Here is a 24,405-nt window from a genome sequence, read left to right as displayed (position 1 = left end):
TTCGTACAGAAACCTTTGTTTGCTATTACAGATACCAAACGTTTCCTGTAGTCCTTGACAAGGTTTGCACACACTGCAGCAGGGATGTTGGCCCACTCCTCTATGCAGATCTTCTCCAGAGCCTTCAGGTTTCGGGGCTGCTGCCGGGCAACACGGAATTTCAGCTCCCTCCATAGATTTTCTATCGGGTTCACATCTGGTGACTGGCTAGGCCACTCCAGGACCTTAAGATGCTTCTTACGGAGCCACTCTTTAGTTGCCTTGGCTGTGTGCTTTGGGTCATTGTCATGCTGGAAGACCCAGCCATGGCCCATCTTCAGGGCTCTCACTGAAGGAAGGAGGTTGTCAGCCAAGATCTGGCGATACATAGCCCCATCCATTCTCCCCTCAATACGGTGCAGTCGTCCTGTACCCTTGGCAGAGAAGCAGCCCCAAAAAATTATGTTTCCTCCTCCATGTTTCACGGTTGGGATGGTGTTTTTGGGGTTGTACTCATCCTTCTTTTTCCTCCAAACACGACGAGCCGAGTTTAGACCAAAAAGTTCCATTTTGGTCTCATCCGACCACATGACCTTCTCCCATTGCTCCTCTGGATCATCCAGATGGTCAGTGGCAAACTTCAGACGTGTCTGGACATGCACTGGCTTCAGCAGTGGAACCTTGCGTGCGCTGTAGGATTTTAATCCATGACAGCGTAATGTGTTTCTGATGGTTTTCTTCGAGACTGTGGTTCCAGCTCTCTTCAGGTCATTGACCAGGTCCTGCCGTGTAGTTCTGGGCTGATCCCTCACCTTCCTCATGATCAGTGATGCCCCACGAGGTGAGATCTTGCATGGAGCCCCAGAACGAGGAAGATTGACCGTCAACTTGAACTTCTTCCATTTACTAATAATCGCTCCAACAGTTGTTACCTTCTCACCAAGCTGCTTGCTTATTTTCCTGTAGCCCATCCCAGCCCTGTGCAGGTCTATTATTTTATCCCTGATGTCCTTACACAGCTCTTTGGTCTTGGCCATTGTGGAGAGGTTGGAGTTTGTTTGTTTGAGCATGTGAACAGGGGTCTTTTATATAGGTAACAAGTTCAAACAGGTGCAGTTACTTCCGGTAATGAGTGGAGAACAGGAGGGGTTCTTAAAAAAGAACTGAGAGCCGAAATATTTACTAGTTGGTAATGTATCAAATACTTATTTCATGCAGTTAAATGCAAATTTATTATTTAAAAATTATACAATGTGATTTTCTGGATTTTTGTATTAGATTCCGTCCCTCACAGTTGAAGAGAACTTATGATACAAATTACAGACCTCTACATGGCTTGCAAGTGGGAAACCCAGCAAAATCGGCAGTGTATCAAATACTTGTTCTCCCCACTTTATACATATACTGCATATATGATGAATTGATTGATTTGGCCAGTGGTAGCCTTGACCAACTCAATGCGAATTTGGTTGCTGTCTGATGGAATGGCTACAGGAACTTTTTTTGTTTGAAATCAGAAGAACATATACTGGTATATATATACTGCATATATGATGAATTGGTTGATTTGGCCAGTGGTAGCCTTGACCAACTCAATGCGAATTTGGTTGCTGTCTGATGGAATGGCTACAGGAACTTTTTTTGTTTGAAATCAGAAGAACATATACTGGTGGACATGCCACTTGATAATGTCCTCGTAGTATGAAGCAATTCTGAGTGGACCCTAGTCCAGTACTTCTCAAATAGTTGGGCGCGCCTTGGGGAACATACTTTTTTGACATACTAGAATAAAGTGAAATTGCATATCCACTCAGTAGGTGGTAGTGGCGCTCTCGATTTCAAGTGTGCACAGTATTTTTGAACCAAACAAGAGCACACAGCAAAGAGCACTGGGGATATGAAGAGCTGAGACAAGGAAATATGACAAAGAGAATCTAGAGTTTGGCTTTTGCTTTTGACCTACTAATACAGTTGAAGATGTGGAAAGACCAGGGTGTTTACTGTGTCTAAAAATGTTCGCAATGGCAGCAGGAAGCCAAATCAATTAAGATGTGACTTAAAGACATTAGACTCCAATCACATTGGTCAGCCGCTTGATTTTTTTTTTTTTTCCAGCGAAAATAACAACAATCGTCCCTCTTTGTCAGTGTTAAATCAGTAAAGCACTTTGAGCATCATATAAGGTGGCATACCAAGTTGTTCAGTGTAAAATAACCCTAAACCATAGCAAAGGAGGTCATACTCCCTGCAGCAAAAATAAAAACTGTCCCTTTATCCAATGACACTATCGTATTTTTTGGTCAAATTATTTGGCACATTGTCCTCATGAGTTAATGTTGCTAATGAATTTGAATTTATTATTATTTATTCAGTTTTATTCAATTTTATTTGTCAGTATCAAATCTTCAAAAAATGTACCTTAAGTTTATGTTGGATGTGAGTTGTTTTTTGTTTTTTTTTAATTCAGGCAAATTGATGCACTTGTGTGTCTTTTCTGTTACAAACAAAACAATGTTAATAAAGTTATGCTTTATTGTAAGTTAATGTATATTACTTTTTTTCTTTAATATTTGAAAGGACACAATGTTATGCCGGGGTGTACTTATAATAACAATAATAATTTCAAAGACAAATGATACTATTTACATTGGCATCAGAGAGTTGGGGGGGGGTTGCGAAAGGTTTACGTCTTCCAGGTGGATGAGAGTGTAACAGAAAATAATTGAGAAGGACTGCCCTAGTCCAACCCTTCTCAAGAGGTCGAGTAACAGAGCCCAAGCTGTTTATTCCATCAGAACTCCTTGATCTTGCACACTACAATAGCTCCTTCCCTGCCAGGTGTGTGGACCACCAAAGTCTACCGCCACCATCCAGCTCACACCGCATACAACCGTTTGGTCTATCGACTCATGTCAAGAGGGACAAATGCTACCTTTCCTCTAGGCTTCAGAACAACTATGTGTGCAATACCATTATGTGCTCACCTAGCTCGACTTCAAAAGTGACGGGTCCTACCTAGTGAGGGCAAACTGAATCCATTTAAGATCCACTTCATAGGGATAAGATTAATATTAATATCATACACTTTATATTAAATTAAATATTAGCTAAAGTGACCTACAGCCTACTTTGTTGGGGTTTTAATGCAAAGCAGCCTCTCAACTTTCATCCCTAATATGGAGAACACTCAAAGTAAACGCTATCATTAAAGCTGTTGAGCTTATTGTTGCTTTACTGTTGTATCCATTATGGCATTAAAAGGGTACTTTGAACATTTGATATGAAAACAAATTTTAGGTCGTAAATTCAAGTCAACCCGTATTTTTAACTATTCAATTTGTAATCTGAGGACGTAGCCAAAATATTGCTTTTGATACTATAGTCAGAACACGTTATGAATTTTCATATATAATGTCGTTTTTTATAACATCAAATTTTCTATTCTACCAAACTTTCCTATGAACAAGATGAAAAATGGATAATTTATGCCTCTTCATCTTTTTTACCACTTAATTTTTCACAAGCTGCCATGCTTCCGTTTGACTAAAGAAAAAAGAGCCATGTCCATTTTAAATCTCACCATTTGCAGGTTGAAGGGGCTAAAGAGAAGAGGACAAAGTACCGGCTCTACCAGCGCATGGCTTTGATTCTGACCTTTGTCTTCCTTCTTTTGGGCCTCTGCATTTTCAGCTTGTCATATCTATGGAGCCCCTCCCTGGGAAAAGTAAGATGAAACTTTTTGTTTATGATGTATTATTTCTACTATGCGTTTTCAACTTCTCTGTGTCTTTACATACAAAACAGTATCAAGCACTTTAAGACGTATTCAGTCTAATCAGTGTTGTTTTTGATGGCCCGTTTAATTTCTGTCTTAGTTTCTGTCTTTTGGACGTTAATACTAATTCGTCTTAGTCATGTTTTAGTAATCTCATCATATGTTTGTCTTTGTTGAGTGTTTGTTGACGAAAACTCAAGACAATTTCGTCTAGTTTTATTCGATGTTTACCAAAAATGTTTTTGCCTGTAAAATTAAAAAAAAAAAAAAAAATACTCCACAAATAAATAAATAAAAGTTTCCAATTATTTCTACTGAACATTGACAGACGAGCACATATTATAGCGTTTACAAGGACAATGCCAACTTGGTGATAATACATACTCAGCAGGAAAACAGTACATTATTTTCAATTAATTATACCCACCTGGACGCCACGAACTGTATGGGGGAAAAAAGTGGCTTGCCGTTTGCATTAAGCTAATGCTAACGGCAAGCCACTACATTTAGTGTGTGATGATCACTCAGCACAGACCTTTAAAGGCTAAATCATAATTGTATATTCTCTATGGCCAAAATAAGAAAAAAAATCTTATCGTGTGTGCAAGCTGGAGGTACTGGTGATGACACTGGTGTGTCGGGGGGACGAGAGGGGGGGGCAACACGTCACAAGTGACACAACCAGATACTGCCACAACGCAGGCTAACTACACATAAAATGTCACACATTGTGAACATGTGACGGAAATTTTTTTGCATTTTTGTCTCGTTAGACGAATACTAGCATTCAGTTCGTTGTGTTTTAGTCTCCCAAAACACATTTTCAGCTCGTTATCGTCTCGTCATCGTCATGAAAAAAGTGTTAGTTGACTAAATATTTTGGTTATCCTCATCATTGACGAAAACAATACCGGTCTAAATGAAGAATTGTAGTTTGTGCTGAGTTCTCTTTTGCTTTTCAATCATTAGTAGTACTTTTTCATCATGCTTTTAACCTTCGGTCTTAGTCAATGTCATGTTGTCTTTGGCGTATTTCTTTGTATGCCTGCTTGTGCACGAAGTGAACTCAAGCTGAATCCAAGTGTAGTACATGCATGAAAGCCACATTGTCACTAAAATTGATGAAGGAAAACCCTGTTCTGAAACCCCTATATTGGAAAGAAATTGTTTCCATAACAACAAAATTACACAGGTTGCATCAAAGCAAAACTGCTCAAGTACTGTGCTCACTGTATTCATGCAATCTTGCGGAGCTTTCACTGGTGCAAATTTTAGCCTGTTGCATTTATCTACTTTTTGATCATACTCCCGACATCCTCTAATGGAACAAGCTGACCAGAGTGCCTGCAGCAAGATGCGGACCCCTTGGCAATGTAATCGGGATAAACTCTTGTCCTGGCAATTTATCTTCTAAAATCCAATCCAATCACACTTGATGGAGAACGTTTTCACCCTGCTGCTTTCCCACCAATATTCCAAAGGCGCCAGAAAAAGCTCATTTACCCAAACTAAAGAAAAATAAATCAATAAACTGACATCCACAAATATGTAATACATTGTAAGTTCACTTGAAGACAAAATAATTGGAACTAAATGATGGTTTAGAAATAGCACACATATTTTGAGCACATTTTAAATGCCTATATTGGTGAGACCATATATAATGCCCTTCACGGCTGTATATTTTTTTAGACACTTTTTAAAAATAATAATGATAATAATAATAACACAAAGGTACAAAAGTCTTCTTGAAGCCCAAATAAATCAGCTTCATTTTGACTCCCAGTGTCGACAGTGTTGTCCACGTCCTCTGCTTTCAACGTATATCTCACCTTTGAGCAATTTCCTTTGTCCTTGTTAAATTTTTCATGCCGCAGGTAGAGCAGTCATTATTTCCACTTTAATAAGCCCTGATCATTCTCACAAGGCACCAAATGTGTTGATGGCTGAGAACCCCCAACTTTTTTCCTTAATAAGGTCTTCTGGGGGAGTGATCATTCTTTGGCCTTCTCATCAATTGTGCGACATGGAGCCAATTTAAGGAGAAGCACCACTCTGACTTTGATAGACAGCTGCTTCTTACATGCAGTGAAAGCACAAAGCGCTTGCAAACCACCGTGGAGGCCTTACCAAAGGTGAAGCAATGGATTTAAAACCAGACAGATAGACGGACTGATTGTCAGATTCATTCTGTTGGACTGTAGTAGTGAACACCTTTTTTTATGTTCACGAGTGAAGTGCCAAAAGCAGACTTGCATGGACTTAACAGTAAATGCCTGTTCAGTCATAATCAGAGGTGGGTAGAGTAGCCAAAATTTTTATTCAAGAAAGAGTAGCATTACTTCAAAATAATATTACATAAGTAAAAGTAAAAGTAGTCATCCAAAATAACTCAAGTACAAGTAAAAAAGTATTTGGTGAAAAGAATATTCAAGTAAAGAGTAACATTGTGAGTTACTGCTTACGATATATGATTTGTTCTTAAAACAATGTTATCAGCACAAAGATATCTATATGAACTGTTGTTAGTATACTGTACGATAACCTATTACATAACAACATTAAGCCAAAGAAATACAAAAAAAAATCATTGAATTCCAGCAAAAAAAAAATCTACAGAAAAGAAGCACCATTTGTGAATAAGTGCCTTTTAATGGAGAAATAGTTCCTAGTTTTAATAGTTGAATAGTTCCATCACAGTTCCTATCATGAAATCAAAAGAATCATATCTCCTGTTTTCTGTCGTCCCAAATAAAAACTGGAAAATAGAGGTTAAAATCTGCACTTTCAAGTCATGGTGAGGGCAGCGTTCTATGTCAAACACTTAATTTTGTACGGTGCTTTAAAGACGCCACGTGATTGAACATGACGGCCTGATCATAGAACGGCAAGCTTGAGTCTGATTGGTGTAATGGCGTCATGTGATTATGGTTGTGACGTCTCATTGGTGAAACTGGTAGAATTACTGTTGGCATCACTGGCAAAAAAAAAAAAAAAGAAGTAAAATCTAATATGTAGAATATAGAGGAAAAATGTAACGACTAGTAAAAGTAAAAGTTAAGACATGGTAAAACTACTTTAGAAATCAAGCGCGTAGGTTTGGTCTCAACATTGGAAGGGACGCTATAACAACATAACCTGCATATACACTTTTTGCTGGGGACAGGACATTAATAAGACCAAACAGATTGGTTACATTTCTAAAAAACAGCTGGTTCCTACTTAAAAATGAAAAAAGTAAGTAAAATTATTTTCATGGGAGAAAATAATTTTTCAAAATGCTTGCTTCATATAAAGGAAATTTACAGTGGTTGTGTTTTTTTTTTTGGGGGGGGGGGTTGGAAAAAATTTGCATTGGCTGCAAATAAAAAAATAATAATGATGTAGAAATTACATACATTTTAATTAGGGAATAAATGCACAAAATGCACAGTTGAATTAACGTTAACAGTAGAAAAAGTACAGGAAGACATGTCTCTAAGCAGCTGTCTACTCGAGTTTTACAGGTTAGCAAGTTCACACAGTTTAATGCTATGCTAACTCTGATTCAGGTCTGACTTTCAGTTGCAAAATTAGTGGTGTGTTTCCTACCTTCACAACATTGACGTCTTTTTACATTACTTAAAGTGGCTGCTGCTGCTGCTGCTGCTGGCCAAAAAAAAAAACCTTCTAATATCCCTCCTCTTCAAAGGGGGCCGAGGGGGCGGCATGTTGAAATGTATTTCTGTCGGGATTGTGTGAATGTGAGGGTTCTAGTCATCAGCCAATCAAACGTGCATTTGAAGGGGGGGAAAAAATGGACCAGCACATTCAGCAAGTGAATAAGGGGTAAATGTAAGTCTGAACAAAATGTAGGGTCAATTCTATCCTTACAACTTATGGGAAGACAATCTAAATTACCTATATCACTGAACTCATTATATAATGCAAATAAGGTTGCTTAAAAGTTGGTGGGGACAGTTTTAGCGTCCTTAAAAGTTGGTGGTGTTATGTCCCTAACGTCCCTATGCAAACCTACGCCCTTGCTAGAAATTGTTTTCAAAAAGTTACTCAAGTAAATGTAACAGAATAATTATTAATATAAATATTAATATAAACACTTTACTACCCACCTCTGGTCATAATGACATTGGTAGATGTAAACAACTCAGATTTCAATTCACTGTTGATTTTCAATGACATACCGTTATTTGTTTTTAGGGTTTGTGAACACTTGATTATGTTGACACAAACCCTGAACACCAAACAAGCAGACCAAATGCACCTAAATGGGCAAATTCTGTGGTGTTCTGGGTCTATTCATCTGGAATATCAATGCATTTCAGACAAAGGTATTTGAAAATAAGTTAAAAAAAAGTACAACAAAATAGATTTTCATTGCTTATATAATTTAACACTGGGAAATGTTAATACAGTCTATGGAAACAGCTTAGGTTGTAGTGCTTTTATCCTCAGAAATACAATAAATCCTCACTGTCTATACTTTGATTTTTAAAGACAATTAAGTTTCAAGGGTATTTCTAGATGTGGGTTATGTTCGCAATTGATGGATTTAGTTTAGTTTAGTTTAATTACAAACAACAACAACAAAACCTAACTCAGTGCAACCTCTTTATCATAGGGTTTGTTTGATCAAGTGTGAAGTATCAGTAAAAGCCCGATGCGCAGCAAACAGGCAAACCAAGAATGTTTGAAATTCTAATGTTCAGGTGTCTGTAGATGAAATATAAACAAAAAGTTTGTAAACACAGCAGACACAGGATGTTTATTGCAACAGAGGCCTCCCAACTGGATTGCTTAATATGCGTGCATATGGAAGAACTACCTGGAAGGCACACAAAGATTATACAGTAGGGAAGATATTGATAGGCATCACAGGAATACATACATTTAAATACATATAAACAAATATATATTGTTTGTGTTCATTGTTATACATTTGATATCATGTTTTTATGTTTATACTATATGTTTATACATATAGTATGTTTGTTTTTAGAATGTGGAATTATTGATGACACTACTAGTTAATAGTCCACGTCATTTATGTTTCCAAATCACACACTGGAAATGTTTTATGTTCGTGTCACGTTTGTATGTTACTATTATGATCATTTCCTTTCCCATGTGATCCAAATAAAAATAACCGATGAGACAATGGTTAGGGTTAGGAGAGGGGTTAGGGTTAAGAGAGGATAAATCAGTTGAGACAGCTGACCTGAGGAAGCTTGCAGCAAATATTTCTTTACAATGGGTTACAAGCAGCAAATGTCCTGTTAAAAATAATTAACACATGATAACATTAAACCAACCATGACGAATATAAGTACAGTAAAAAAGGTGGCAGAGTCTAATAAACCTGTTGGAATTAGGCACAGGATCAAATTACAAGATCAGAGCATGACCACAGCCATTAGCACTTAAGTACCAGCTCACCAAGACAACGCGTTGCTATTGTATGTACCCTCAGCATTGCACAGCATGTCGAAACACAGGCTGCTAATTTGCTCTGTGCATTGTATCTCAATATGACATGAGAACCACCTGGGATCTTCTTTTAATTACCTGCAAACATATGTTGTTACACAAGCTTTGGGAAGATTCCGCCATCTTGCGTATTCTAGCATGTGTTTGTGTGTGCGTGCACTCCGAGCTCGTGCATACGCCATTGCATCAGCGCTTGTGTGCATTCTCTTTTGGCTTACGGCAAATTTTCTGTTTGCTATGTGCTCATTATTGTTCTGGGCCGCAAGTCTCGCTAGGGGATTGCTCCTCCTTGTAAATTCATACTCGGTTATTACTGGTTTACATCAGCACCCTTTGAAAATGGAGTCTTAAAAAAATGACACATGAGTGAGTATGAGTTCTCTGCAGGTACTTTGGCTTTCTCCCACATACCCAAAACATTATTTTGGGTTCTATAAAGATCCTAAATAGTCCATAGGATTGGGAAGTAGGTGTGCAATTGTGTTGGAACCAGTTCAGGGTGTTCCGTACCTCTTGCCAAATATCTGCTCTGACAGTCAAGTCAAGTCACTTTTATTTATTTATTTTTATTTATTTTATTTGTATTTTTTTAACCTGTCTTGACATGGACAATGGGAATCTGAGTGTCATATTGGTCTGAACAGTTTTAATGTATCCCATCAGAGTATGATATACTCCCATTGTGATGATTATTAATTAATTTCGTTGATTAGGAGAATGCAGGTGTGGGCAGAAAGGAAAATAGATAAGGAGAGAGACAAAAGAAGAACAAACAACAACAACAGGAAATACATTAAACGCCTACACTTACTATGAATATAGTAGTGTTGATACCATGTGGGGGGCCTAATGACCAAGGAGAAAAAGGAGGGGAGTCAAAACGAGAAGTGATTAGGTGGGGTGGAGTGTACACAAATCTGTAATGTGAGGTCTAGAACCCAGTATTATGTGAATTATTTGTAAGTATTGTATTGTACTCCTTGTAAGTGTGTATATATTGACATCCTATTCTATGCTCCCTGATCGCTAATACTGGCCCCGATAGTTTCTCTACTTGAGTGTGTTTAATAGCACTCAGTCATGCGTGAATCCCATCACACGTTATAGTCCTGCAGACAAGAGGAAATGCTGTGCGTGGGCCACGGTCACCCCCGAGCCAATCAAGGGGGGGTGACCCAGTGTAGCCTGTCCCTCCCCCTGCGGCTCCAGCAAGGGAGCTGCTGTCATCCCCCCAGGACCCAGTGTAGTCACCCAGACCATCCACGCCCCTATTAACCGGCCTTCAGGGAAGGGATGAGGGGACGCGCTACCCCCCCGCTCACCAGCCACCGCCGCAACCCACCAACCGACACGGTGCATCGCCGGACCCCAGTAGGCACAGAACAGGGATCCGGACTGGGCGACACCCCGCTGGCCCACCGGCACCCTTCCAGAAACCCACACAGGGGCCAAAGGACGATACCGGGGCAGTCCCTTTTATTTATATTGCCCTTCATCACAGCGATGTCTCAACTGTGGGCTTCACGTGCCCACAGTTGGCAAAAAGGACAACGGCCCCTGATATAGACTTCCAAAATGGCAAAGTAAAACTTAAAAAACAAAAAACCCATCTATGGAAAAATAAAGAAACTTGAGTAGGGACCAAAGATGAGGGATTTCCCTTGATGACCAGGTTGCAATGGATGCAGAGTGGGTAACATTATCACATTGACTAGTGCTATACAATCTCATCAATTTCAACTTGAGAGTCTATCCGACAAGATGAATTGCTACAGATGAATTCTCAGAAGAAATAGCCTTCCTCATGACCTGATGCTAGACCCCCACAACATTGCCTCTGTGGAAGGAGTCCATTTCTGTTCTTGGCTTGGTGCAGAGTCAATGAACAGATTCAAAACCAATTTTTGTCTGACTGCAATCACCTCTTTGAACTCTAGTGAGACTCGAGGGTTGAAACTGTAAAATTTAGTGTGTGTGATATTTAAAAGTGATTTTTTTTTTTTTTTTTTTTTTTTTATCTTTTAGCTTTAGCTTTAAATTCTTTATTCATTGAGTGGTTTGTATTGTACTTTCTTTGTGTTTGTTACAATGACAAATCAAATCAATTCAACTCTGTACAGCAGCGTTGCTTCTCACAACCTCAAACCCATTCCGGATTGCTCTGAAAAACTCACAATCATAAAGAGATGATGATTAAAAAGTATTGGGGTTGAACAGAAGGGTTTAATGTTATGATCGATTTGTTTCTGACAACTACTAAAGTCACCAGCCACAAATTTGTTTCTAAAACGGTGCTGTTCAGTTCTTTCTCTGGTTAAATATAGTAAAATGCTCCTATCTCATTTAAACTGAAAAATCCACTTTATAGCAACTAGTATTTCTGTATAGTGTCCTTTTCATTTCAGGTGTAAGTACGTAAAATAAATAAATTTTGAAATTCCTTATTTGTGAGGCCAAGCATTGCAAATCAACATTTTCATATTAGATTAGATGTGATAAATCCTGTTCTATATTTAATTCATGAACCACTTTGAAAGGGATTATCTTCAGACGGAATGCTACCCGGAGAGTAATTGCAGGCCCGTGGATGAACCTCCAATGGCACACAGGTGCTTTTGGGTTGTATGACCCACAAAAGAAGGAAAAAAAATACGTCAGGCATAATCAAATGTCAGGCAACCACACCAATATTCAAATGAACATTGCATAATTTATCCAATTTGTCCTGTTTTATGAACTCTAAAAGGCCTCCTCACTGGGATTTCCTTGTGTAAAATGAGGATTGTCTTTGTCTTTCCACTTCTCATGCATTCAGGTATATGCTCAAGGTTTGGACCAATGCCTCGTTTAATCTTTGTATATTTAGTGTTGGAGTTGGAATACAGATGGTGTATCGTCAAGATGTCTACATGTAACTGACGCTGGCGGACACTTATTTTAAGTGATTCTGTTCATAGGGGGAAAAAAATCATCTGACATGTTTGTTCTCCTTGTGTGAAGGAATTCATAAACATTCATGAGAGGTCCTGTGGATAGAACCGCTTTGGTACAAATGTGCTGGGTTTGAATCACAGTGCAAATCATTCTGTGTGGAAATGTGTTCTCTCTGAGAGCTAAAGCATCTTCCTTTAGCGCCAAAATGTACATGTTAACAGAAGATTCTAGCATTCGCTGATTAACTTGTCACTGTATTGGTGTGATAGGTTGCTAATAACACCATGTAACACATACAGGATTTTGTTTCAAGGTTCTAAGTGGTCTTTCCTAGTTTTTTTTTCGTCGCATTGACATATAAAAACACTTTTCTTTCCCAAAAAGTTTGGGTTTGTGGACTTTGAAATTCTATTTTCCACTTTTCTAAATCTGTTGTACTTATATATGTATATATATATATATATATATATATATATATATATATATATATATATATATATATATGGCGGAAAACACAGACAAGACTGAAAAAACAGTTTCTGCTCGTGCACTCCTCTTTAAAAGAAACTGCTGTATTTTAATCCAAAACAACTGTTGTGTTTGATAGAACAATATGTCTATATGCTGCCATAGCAGATTCATGGCGCATGAAGCCCCCAAACTATTTTTAATAGAGATGCACGATAATATCGGTCACCGATAATTATCGGCCGATAATGGCAATTATGACGTCACACAGATAATCCAGATAAAACAAAATTCAACTGATAATGCAATCCGATAATTATATACTTGATTTAGCATCCAAATGTGCACAATCAACAGTTTTGTCCAATTCTGCTACTTTTAAGGGGGTGTTTTTGCAGTGTAGTAATGTGATATATATTAGGAATGGCTTACTTTTAAAGGCATTTTTGTGCAACTTGGGTGTTTACTCTCTAAGTAATTGTTGCCAAAAGCGTACCATTACACAATGTCATTGCCATTGTTTAGATGTTGGAATTTACTACTTGTTCACATTTGATGTGGGAAAAAAATAGCACCAAATTACATTTTTGGACAGTAACATTTGATCTTTGTATACTTTAAAATTTTACATACATATTTGAATAGAATTATCGGCGTGACATTATCGGTTATCGGGTGGAAGGGGCAGGAAATTATCGATTATCGATATCGGTTGAAAAATGTATTATCGTGCATCACTCATTTTTAATTTGTCCGTTTTACCCTGAAAACCCCCGTTTACAGACATCGCGCAACCACTTTTGTTTCAATCCAGCTATAAAACAAAGGTAATTAATGATATTTATTATTCAAAATGTCTGTCGTTTTTAGCTTAGAATCATTAATTGATGTCTCATATTATGTTTTAAGAATAAAACGACTTTAAAGAATTATTCACTCACATATTTTAAACTTTTAAACAAATTATGTCACAATGAAAAAAATGGCGTCTGTAAAACAGTCACGCATATCTACCTCATAACTATCGCTTAATTTTTTTTTTTTTTTTTTTTTTTTTTTTTTTACTGTCGCATTTTCTCCAATATGTTAGATGATAAATAATCGATCCAAACAAAGAAAAACTGAGGGGAAAAAAAAAAAAACATTTAAAAGGGTAAATATATGAAAATAAAAATCTCGACCTTGATGTCTGCGATTTCTGCATCACTACCCTTGTCATATTACCATGTTTCACCCATAAAATCCCCCAAAAATCCAGCTGTGGCCATTCACAGCTGTGTCTTGATACTCAGTGATACATGCTACATGAAGTTTTTGGATCGAAACAAGGTAAGTACGTGCTAATATCTCTCATGGAGTCTGTAATTGTGCTCTTGCGTGCTCTCACCTCCAGATAGGGTTTTGCTGTTTATTTTTTTTTATTTATTTTTCTTTTAAATGCGCTCCTCTTCAAATTTTCTTCCCCCAGAAAATTTTATTCAACATGGCTAGCGTGAGACAGACTGTTGTCAATGACTCGTGTCGATGTGTTTTTGGTAATTTAAAACTGATTTTACCGTGGATTGGAACATATTCTCAGCTCTCCTGTTCACCATCTGTGTTGTTGTGGAGACGACGTCCGACGCGCAAGAGTGACGTTGCTCGTTAAGAATATGTCACGCAAATAAACAATCTGATTTGTCGATTGATTTTGTACCTGCTCGAGAGGCCGTTAATGGGCTGGTTCCCAGACCTTTCTCTCAGTGTTTGAAAAATACAGGGAGAACAGTCTGGCCGTGCCAGGCTAGGCAGTATCAGCTCCTTAGCTATGGTGTGGGGTTCTTCCCTGGTGGCCGAAAAGTGTCATTGCATGTATTTGACTTTCCTATATATGATTTTAAAATTAAGTTTGAGTTTGAGTTTTCCGGTAAAATATTGTCTATAAAAGTTGTAAAGCAATAAAACAAACAACAAAAAATGAATGAAATGAACAAAAAAAAATATTTTTTTTTATAATGGGTCAAAATTATTTTTCGAATAGATCACGTGACTAGGACCTTAGACAGTCATTTGCTTTGCTAAGCCAAAACCAACCGAGGACAGAAGAGGCAAGATGGATATATGCAATTTTTTCAAGCCTAAGCTTTCAAAAGCAACAACAACAACAACTGTACTGAGGAAGAACCAAGGACTGAAAATGTAGACCATGAAGCGCCAGAGAGCACCGCCAAAATGGTGAGTTTAAGTTTGCCCCCACTAAAGACGCTAATTGTACAACAGAGCCACCACCGGCAGGTATACCATATTCAATGAATGACGATCTTGGCGAAAAGTATAACTGTCCTAAGCAGCCTCATTTAGAATTCTCCTCAAAAATGATGGAAAACAATTAAGGCTAATTTTCAACTTATTATTATAAATATTGATGTGGGATCTTCCACCTCAGAGAAAAGCTTTTCGGCAACGCGAAGAATTCGGAACTGGCTACGCTCAGCAATGACGGAGACAAGGTTTTTTTCACTTGCGGTTCTGCACATTGAAAGTGGTATAACTGCCAACTTGTCACCAGATAGAGTGGTGGATATCTACGCGGAATGCAAAAATCAGCGTCTACTTCTCCACTAGGTAAGACAGAAAAATGCACGTGCTCACACTCTTGGTTGCCTGTATTTACGAGTATGAGCTGAGCTACTAACTGAGCTTGTAAGTTAATTTTATTGCTGACACTCTGTTTCGGGGTCATCAACATGTTTTGCCCCCTCTGACCCAAATGTCGAACTCCACCTATGGTTTTCGCTGAAAAAAAATCAAGCAGCTTATCAATCACGGAGGTCTAACATCTTTAATTGACATCCTAATTGATTTGGCTTCCTCTGTCGCTGCAAACATTTTTAGACACAGTAAACAGACTGGTCCTTGTCTCCTACTGTATTAAAAGTCAAAGCCAAAAGCCAAACACTACGTTTCGTCATGTTTCCTCGTCCTAGCTCTTCATATCTCCAGTGCTCTTTGCTGTGTGCTCTTGTATGGTTCAAAAATACTGCGCACACTCTGAAAATGAGAGCGTCACTGCCACCCACTGAGTGGATGTGCAATTACACTTTATTCTAGTACAGCAAAAAAGTATGTTTCCTGAGGTCACATGCACTACACCGCTGCGCCCCACTTTTTGAGATGCACTGCTTTAGATAAACATTGCTGCCAACAAATGGAGAACAGTAAGATACTCTGCACACAAAAGAATTGCACAACTGCACATGGGCCTATTTGAGTGACTGACAGCCACAGTTTTGCTATGACGCTGATATATTGATACTATACTGCGAAATATAATTATACAATGTAGCAGAAAATCAATATTTTGTCCCTGTGGTTAAATCGCTATCAGCGTCTGATCCAATATGTTTCAGCCTCACCTGGACCTGTGCAATTTTTTTTTACAGCACAGAAAATTGATTCATTTTAGGCTAGGGAGCTTACCAAAATATCTGTGGAGCAAGGGCATTTTCAGGATGTTCTATGTATTTTTCATTTGTTATCTAATCAGATTCAACACATAAAGCTCATTTGCTCATTAGAAGGCGAATGTCCATTAATATTTCATGTCAAGTCACATTAATTTAAATAGCCCTGAATTACAACATCTCTCTCAAAAGGCTTGGCAGGCCAACACTTGACACAAAATGACTTGAAAATCATCAACCATGCTCCCTTCCTTGATAATGAATTTAACCTTTACACTGGGAAATCAGAATGACTTGGGAAGAAAGGGGGAGTGTGGAACAGGGAAAAACAAAGAACTCGATTTAAATTTTTGCCAGTGGAGTGCCTTAGGTGGTAATGCTTGATTCTTGGTAGTTGCAACAGCAGAGCGTGACAGAACTGCAAAGCCCACATCAGTTTTTTTTATTTATTTATTTTTTTGTGCGACACAGCTGGGATGTGGGGTTTTTTTTCCTACCGTCCCTGAAAGAGTCATTTACGTCTAGAAGATCCGGCATCTTAATTACCAACACTTCATTTCGCCCTCGGCTCAGATTGCAGCATAGCGTACGTTCAGTGTGTTGGATGTGCGACGTGGTGGGTAAACACACACAATTGCTCTGTTTTCCCTCTTCTCATCTTACCACTTGCACTGCAACGCAAGACTCCTCTGCTCTGTTGCACAATTTACAATGTGATTGAGCTTTCACATTCGCTTTCACTTGCCCGGTAAGTCAGCAGCACTTGCTTCTGAGGAGAAAACACCGACATGTTCCGAAACAGGCTTCACAAGAGAGAGACGAGATCGGCACACTGGAAATGCACCACTGAACCTCTCTTTCTCTGGTTACTTGGGGCTGCAATACAGGCGTTTCTCATGATGCTCTGAGTCCTGATGGAACTCTTGGAAATGGTTTAATCTCTATTTTGAAAATGGGCCAATTAGCCACCTCACTCAATATGCAAGGAGAGAATCAGCATCTAAATCATCACCGCAGGTCTCTGTCTGGTACTCAATCTGATACCTCGTGAAAAATAACCACAGCTCATTAGCCTCTTAATGTGAAAAAAATTGTTGCTGCTTCAAAGGTTACAATATAAATTGCATGTATATATATTGCTTCCTAACCTGCCAGGTTGAAACAAAAAGAAAATTACTTTTTTCTTTTTTTAAAGAAATCATCTCAAAACCAAATAAACTACAGGGAATAAATATACCAGATAGACGTTATTGGAAGGGATATCTATTCCAGGCACACTTTGGTCCCACCCGAGAGGCATGGTGTTTAGCAAGATATATTTACCAAGCCTAATGAGAGGGAGGAAAAAAATCCTATCACTTACACCTATATAGCAAGAGAAGATTGTGAAAATGAAATGAAAATGAGAAATTTAAGCACAGTCCAAACATGTTTATTTCAATTTAGATGTATTGAGCACAGCATATACTTGATCATTCCCAATATGTCTTTAGAAAAGTCATTAATTCTGGATTTAACTTCACCAATTGGCTATAGATTGGAATTTAAATGTTTTGGTGTAAATCTTTTTTTTATTGCTGCACAAAAGCGCGCATCGCTGATTATATCAATGCTTAAAATGGCACAGCCTTCAAAAGGCTAAAGATGAGTTATTGCAGCTTCAAATAAAACACAAATAATTTATTCTAACTTCTATTCAGTGTTAGGAAATTAAGACCGCTATTTTGGTGTGAAGAGATGAAGAGCACTGTACTCCTCCTCAATTGCACCAGGGGTCTCTGACTCCTCCGAGCATGGATCATCTTCTGGGCTTTTGTCTCTCACTGAGATAATTTGGGGCTCATTAGCTCCCTGACAAGAACAAACAATAGCCTAGGTGAAATGTTGCAGGGTTTAATTAACAACAGCACTGTAATAAAATAGACATTAATATCAAGCCCCCACTGTTGTGTAGCATTCAAAGTAAAAAGTTCTTAACAATACACGACTTCTAGAGCTTCTATCTCTGAACTAACATCACCTTAATCACCACTTGCTACTGAACCTTCAGTCGGAAGTGTTGAAAGAGTAAACAAGGGTAAACATTAGGAATGTAGTGAAAGCAAAGTTCTTGGCCTAAAACCAAATACAGTGGTACCTCGACATATGATCGCTTCGACACACGATCTTTTCAACATACAACATAAAATTTAACTCGCCATTCATTTCTCGACCGTAAAATGACAATTTATGACAGCACTGCAGTTTCTTTGTTTACCTACAAGACGGACACACATTGTATTTTCTTGTGAAAGAAATCAACATAGGTTCCGAGAAGGTTAGTACAGGTGGTGAAAAAGGAAAAAAGGTGACACTTATCATTGAAATGAAGATTAAAAAATGATAGAAAAATATTAGCGTGATGTGCACGTCTATGAAATGGCTCAACAATACGGCTGTCTCGTTAAGGTGACAGTTATTATTGTGGTAACATCGCCAAAGAAATCGCCAGGTTCGTCATGTTTTTAATCATTCATTTCAGAACTTGTGCAACACAACACGCCAACTGTCCGCCACGGTTTACGCCAACAGAAAGGACATTAAAAGAGAAAGTGAAATCTTTACCGCACTCTCTATCTCACTGGCACGTCAGCCACGCGGTGCGTTCAGGTACAGCACGAAAAACACACCCGCCACATTAGAATGTTATTCGTTACATTATTACAGGAATTATTAATACTATTTTTATATTATTCCGATTTTATTTGTAAATTATTTGTTTTGCTATGTGTATTTTCTATTTATAATGGTACCAGCAGTATTTATTAAGGTAGAGTAGGTTTTCGGGCTGTCGAACGAATTATTGGAATTATAATGTATTCTTATAGGAAAATCTTGCTCGAAATATGACCATTCCAACTTACAAACAAGGTCCTGGAACGAATTAACTTCGTATGTAGAGGTACCACTGTATTAAAAACACTTGGCCGAAAGGCTGAAAAATACACATGTATGTCGTCCATTTTTTAATTCATTTTTCTAAAAAAAATATTCATTTAATTATTTTCTGATTAATGGCCTTTGCCTTGGCATTGGTTCTACAACCCCGGAGGCTCCAGAAATTTAGTTTTAAAGGTGTCGACTCTGAAACCCCACAGAAGGGAGAAATTGCAACTCATGGCCAATTTGGGACCCTCGAAAAATGGGTCTCATGCCTCCAATTGCTAAGCTAAATGAGATCTCAAAGTAAGTTTGTGTGGAACTGTAGTTCATAACAACAATAAAAAGCTATTCGGTTTTCACCAAAACTAGTGAAGCTCTTTACAAGGCTTTTCCAATCTCTCCTACTACTTAAAAAAAGAACCGGCATTTTCTTGAGCAACAAGTGGAAACAATCGAGAGCCAGACGAGTGGGCCAAGTTCTAGCGGCGACGAAGCCGGCAGAGGGGGTTTGGAAATCGGGGGGAAAATGACAAAAAGAGGAAGAGGTCATGCTATAAAAATATTGTACTAAACCACACCAAATGCACATGTATGCATTAAATACTACTTTATTTGTATACTGTTCGCTTAATTAAACTCCAAACTACTCACGCATGGGCTCGAATGCACTGTACTCCATGTGACACGGGACATCAATGGAAAATAACTTCAGAACGAGCGTGTAGCAGCGATGAAGCAAATTTATTTTATTTTCCTTCATTTAATATTTTATACATTTCTTTGATCCGTCAAAACATTTCTACCGCCGACATGTTAGGTGTGAGGCAGTGGTGTTAGCTTGCCGTGTTTTGATGACGTCATCACAAGAGGACTAAGGTTCTTCAAACTTTTCCGCGGTAAACTTTCGGCCTTTTAAGCAAAAACTGAAAATGCAGTATTAGCTATTTTCGGCCGAAAGTTTTCAGTGTGAAAATTTTCGGTCACATCTCTACTAAATATCTTTCTTTGTCCAGACTTATGCTGTCTGTCTCTGGGTAGATAATCCTTACTACTTGCTAGTTGGTAATTACAAGTGTGTCCTGTTCATATGCTTTTGTTGTGGTAGCAAAAAAAAAAAAAAAAACGGTAGACACGCATTTTGGTTTGTTGCATGAGCAAAACCGTTTTAGACCAATGAATTCATCTACTAAAATAAGAAGAGATGGCATCAAAATGCAAACGATCAGTTTTGGTTTGTAACTGAACGTTATAGCAACCACTTTGTTAAAAAAATTAAAATGAAAAATAAGAGTTTTATAAATGTGTACATGATGTTTTGACACAAAACATGAAAATTATCCAAATATCTTCCTAAAAAAATAAATTTGTTTCATACAATTCATAACGTTTTGTTCGCGCTCCACCATTTTGAAACGTAAGCCGTCGTCCCATCTCGGAAACTCGGTGTCATAATAAAATCTCAGTTTTCCAGTAGAAAATACGACTTGAGGGGGCGTTCACATGCAATTTTCAAGTGGACAAGTGGTATTTAACATAATTACGACATCACCTTAAGGCAGCATTAGTTGTGAATGAGAACAGTATCCTTACCATGTACTGTGTTCACAACACTATAGTCATTTGTGATCACTCCTGGAGTGTATAACAACATTTTCCCTAAGCAATCTTAGACTGTAACCTTCTCCAGAAAAACATCAGGAAATTGGAAATCTAAAGGCTATAATTTGTCGGTACTAGCTAAAGTATATATGTCTTGTGAAGAACTGTACACTTCTCTTTTGCTATCCACAGTACCATTCTCTGCAATAATGCTCCTCCGTTGCTAAAATCAAGTCTCATGTGGTACTACTTCACACACTTACGTCCCAAGTGTGTTGTGTCGATGCCATATGAGTAACCCACTGCTGGTCATTCATTGCATGATCCATGACAAAAGAAGTTACAAAAATTAGGCATCTTATATTAGTAGAATGCTTAGTTTATTGTGATAATGTTGAAAAAGCAAGCTCCAGTTTTTGTCTTCGGTCAGTTGTGAATGGGAGAGGTCTCCTATTTGAGGCAGGCCCAATATGCTCCTGTGTGAAGCCTTTACTGAATTGAAGTCAATGCTACAGACAGAATGGGCATTCAAATCAAAATCTCGGTAGCGTGAAAGAAACACCAGAGTGCAGAAAATGGGAAGTAGCCATTGAGTGTGATATAAAAGCAACATTGTGGCTCATGTAACAGCTCGTAAAAGGGACTACCGCAAGCAACAATTCATCAGACATTTGTGCGTCCTCTCTGGTCCATGAAATCACTTGTTCAGAATTGCCGAGTATTGCCCTCTGCCTTTGCTAAATTGTCTTGTGTGTGCATCCTCTGGATTAAAAGATTACATTTGTAGTAATGTCTTCAGTTGCAATTTAAATTTTCTCCAGTGTGCATCGGGCATTTTGCAAATTGCCAATAAGTGTTCTCAGGTTCCCACACTTGGACGTAAGTAGTCGACTCTTTAAAGAAAAAAGCTTAAGGATGGCAGTCAATGAGGCAAATTAAATGTGAAGTAATCCAAAGCGGCAAAATTTGGAATTTGGATGCCTGATGGACTGGGTGTCCAATAGTGTGTGCGTTTGTGTGTGCTTGTGCCACATAGTGTAAACACATAGTAAAAATTGGCTTTGCTTTTGATGTGAATCACTGGAGACATTCTTAATCTGTAAAAGCCCAGACCCAACCGATTAGTGGCACAATGTGATGTGTTCCCTGAAACAAAGTACTATTTTAAAAAAAAGAATGATAAAAAAAGGCAGCTGCCTTGACTTTCAGCCCACGTATAGACAATGGAATCAAACCAAAAGCTTTTCATCACTACCCAGTGTTCCAGTGTCTGCCTCCGACAATCACTCCCGGTTTTATTGTGTCTCCAAGGCAGATGCATGGTGGGAACCATGTTAAAACAATTACGGTCCAATGGATGTTTTCGATACACCGTTAGGATCTATCTACCTAGTCTTACACATTACAGCATGTGATAAGCGCTGATGATGCAGTGGGGACAGGTGTTGCTCTTCTTGGATTTCTGTTCCTTTAAAATGCTACCTTTGTGGCAGTTCCACCTTTGATCATTTGGTCCATTCACATATTATGTGGAATCCTTGCGATTACATCTTTCATCATAAATGTATCCTTACTTTTTAGACCACCCAAAGCAAGGTCTCATAATCTCACTTACTTTGTTCTTGTTTGGGAAAACACAAACAAAAATTGGCGGCATTTGTGGACAGAACATGTTTAAATTTGGTAGGGTTATTTTAGACATATACTGTAGATACAGTGCCTTGCAAAAGTATTCGCCCCCCTTGAACCTTGCAACCTTTCGCCACATTTCAGGCTTCAAACATAAAGATATAAAATTTAATTTTTTGTCAAGAATCAACAACAAGTGGGACACAATCGTGAAGTGGAACAAAATTTATTGGATAATTTAAACTTTTTTAACAAATAAAAAACTGAAAAGTGGGGCGTGCAATATTATTCGGCCCCCTTGCGTTAATACTTTGTAGCGCCACCTTTTGCTCCAATTACAGCTGCAAGTCGCTTGGGGTATGTTTCTATCAGTTTTGCACATCGAGAGACTGACATTCTTGCCCATTCTTCCTTGCAAAACAGCTCGAGCTCAGTGAGGTTGTATGGAGAGTGTTTGTGAACAGCAGTCTTCAGCTCTTTCCACAGATTCTCGATTGGATTCAGGTCTGGACTTTGACTTGGCCATTCTAACACCTGGATACATTTATTTTTGAACCATTCCATTGTAGATTTGGCTTTATGTTTTGGATCATTGTCCTGTTGGAAGATAAATCTCCGTCCCAGTCTCAGGTCTTGTGCAGATACCAACAGTTTTTCTTCCAGAATGTTCCTGTATGTGGCTGCATCCATCTTCCCGTCAATTTTAACCATCTTCCCTGTCCCTGCTGAAGAAAAGCAGGCCCAAACCATGATGCTGCCACCACCATGTCTGACAGTGGGGATGGTGTGTTCAGGGTGATGAGCTGTGTTGCTTTTACGCCAAACATATCGTTTTGCATTGTGGCCAAAAAGTTCAATTTTGGTTTCATCTGACCAGAGCACGTTCTTCCACATGTTTAGTGTGTCTCCCAGGTGGCTTGTGGCAAACTTTAAACGAGACTTTTTATGGATGTCTTTGAGAAATGGCTTTCTTCTTGCCACTCTTCCATAAAGGCCAGATTTGTGCAGTGTACGAATGATTGTTGTCCTATGGACAGACTCTCCCACCTGAGCTGTAGATCTCTGCAGTTCATCCAGAGTGATCATGGGCCTCTTGGCTTCATCTCTGATCAGTTTTCTCCTTGTTTGAGAAGAAAGTTTGGAAGGATGGCCGGGTCTTGGTAGAGTTTCAGTGGTCTGATGCTCCTTCCATTTCAATATGATGGCTTGCACAGTGCTCCTTGAGATGTTTAAAGCTTAGGAAATCTTTTTGTATCCAAATCCGGCTTTAAACTTCTCTACAACAGTATCTCGGACCTGCCTGGTGTGTTCCTTGGTTTTCATAATGCTCTCTGCACTTTAAACAGAACCCTGAGACTATCACAGAGCAGGTGCATTTATACGGAGACTTGATTACACACATTTGGATTCTATTTATCATCATCGGTCATTTAGGACAACATTGGATCATTCAGAGATCCTCACTGAACTTCTGGAGTGAGTTTGCTGCACTGAAAGTAAAGGGGCCGAATAATATTGCACGCCCCACTTTTCAGTTTTTTATTTGTTAAAAAGGTTTAAATTATCCAATAAATGTTGTTCCACTTCACGATTGTGTCCCACTTGTTGTTGATTCTTGACAAAAAAATTAAATTTCATATCTTTATGTTTGAAGCCTGAAATGTGGTGAAAGGTTGCAAGATTCAAGGGGGCCGAATACTTTTGCAAGGCACTGTATATTGATGTTCGGAGCAAGAGCAGAAAACATATTTTCATCATTTTCTCACTGCGGAGAAATATCCTGTGGTACCCAGGGGCAGGGCAAATTATCAATATTACATCTTTGCAGATTATGTCTCACTTTAAAGACACATTAGGGAATAAATTACATGAGAGGGCCATTATGGCTATGAAAATCAAATACTGTAAATTAGGGCTGCAGCTATCGAATATTTTAGTAATCGAGTAATCGACTGAAAATTCTATCGATTAATCGAGTAATCGGATAAAACAAATATATTTTTAGGTGAAGAGCAATTATAAATATACATGAGAAAACAAGACATTTCATCTAATTTTGAACCATTTTCAGTCAATCAATGTCTTTATTTTCGATGTATATTGTTGAAAACAGCCAACAATTGCATCTCAGATGGAACTAGAACTAAAAAAAAAAAGAAAAAAAAAAGA

General features: G+C 38.3%; 1 protein-coding gene across 1 annotated transcript in view; it reads left to right on the top strand.

The window, feature by feature from the left end:
* The window catches only part of tnmd (tenomodulin), a 134,789-nt gene that overhangs the window by 4,393 nt on the left and 105,991 nt on the right, over positions 1–24,405 (top strand). The window contains exon 2 of the mRNA XM_057849408.1: positions 3,569–3,703. Coding sequence (XP_057705391.1) covers positions 3,569–3,703 — 135 coding nt within the window. The remainder of the gene's footprint in view (positions 1–3,568; positions 3,704–24,405) is intronic.

This window comes from Corythoichthys intestinalis, chromosome 11, assembly GCF_030265065.1.
Source record: "Corythoichthys intestinalis isolate RoL2023-P3 chromosome 11, ASM3026506v1, whole genome shotgun sequence".
Classification (NCBI taxonomy): Eukaryota; Metazoa; Chordata; class Actinopteri; order Syngnathiformes; family Syngnathidae; genus Corythoichthys; species Corythoichthys intestinalis.
The sequence above is the reverse complement of the archived record's forward strand: the minus strand, read 5'-3'. Positions and strand labels throughout refer to the sequence as shown.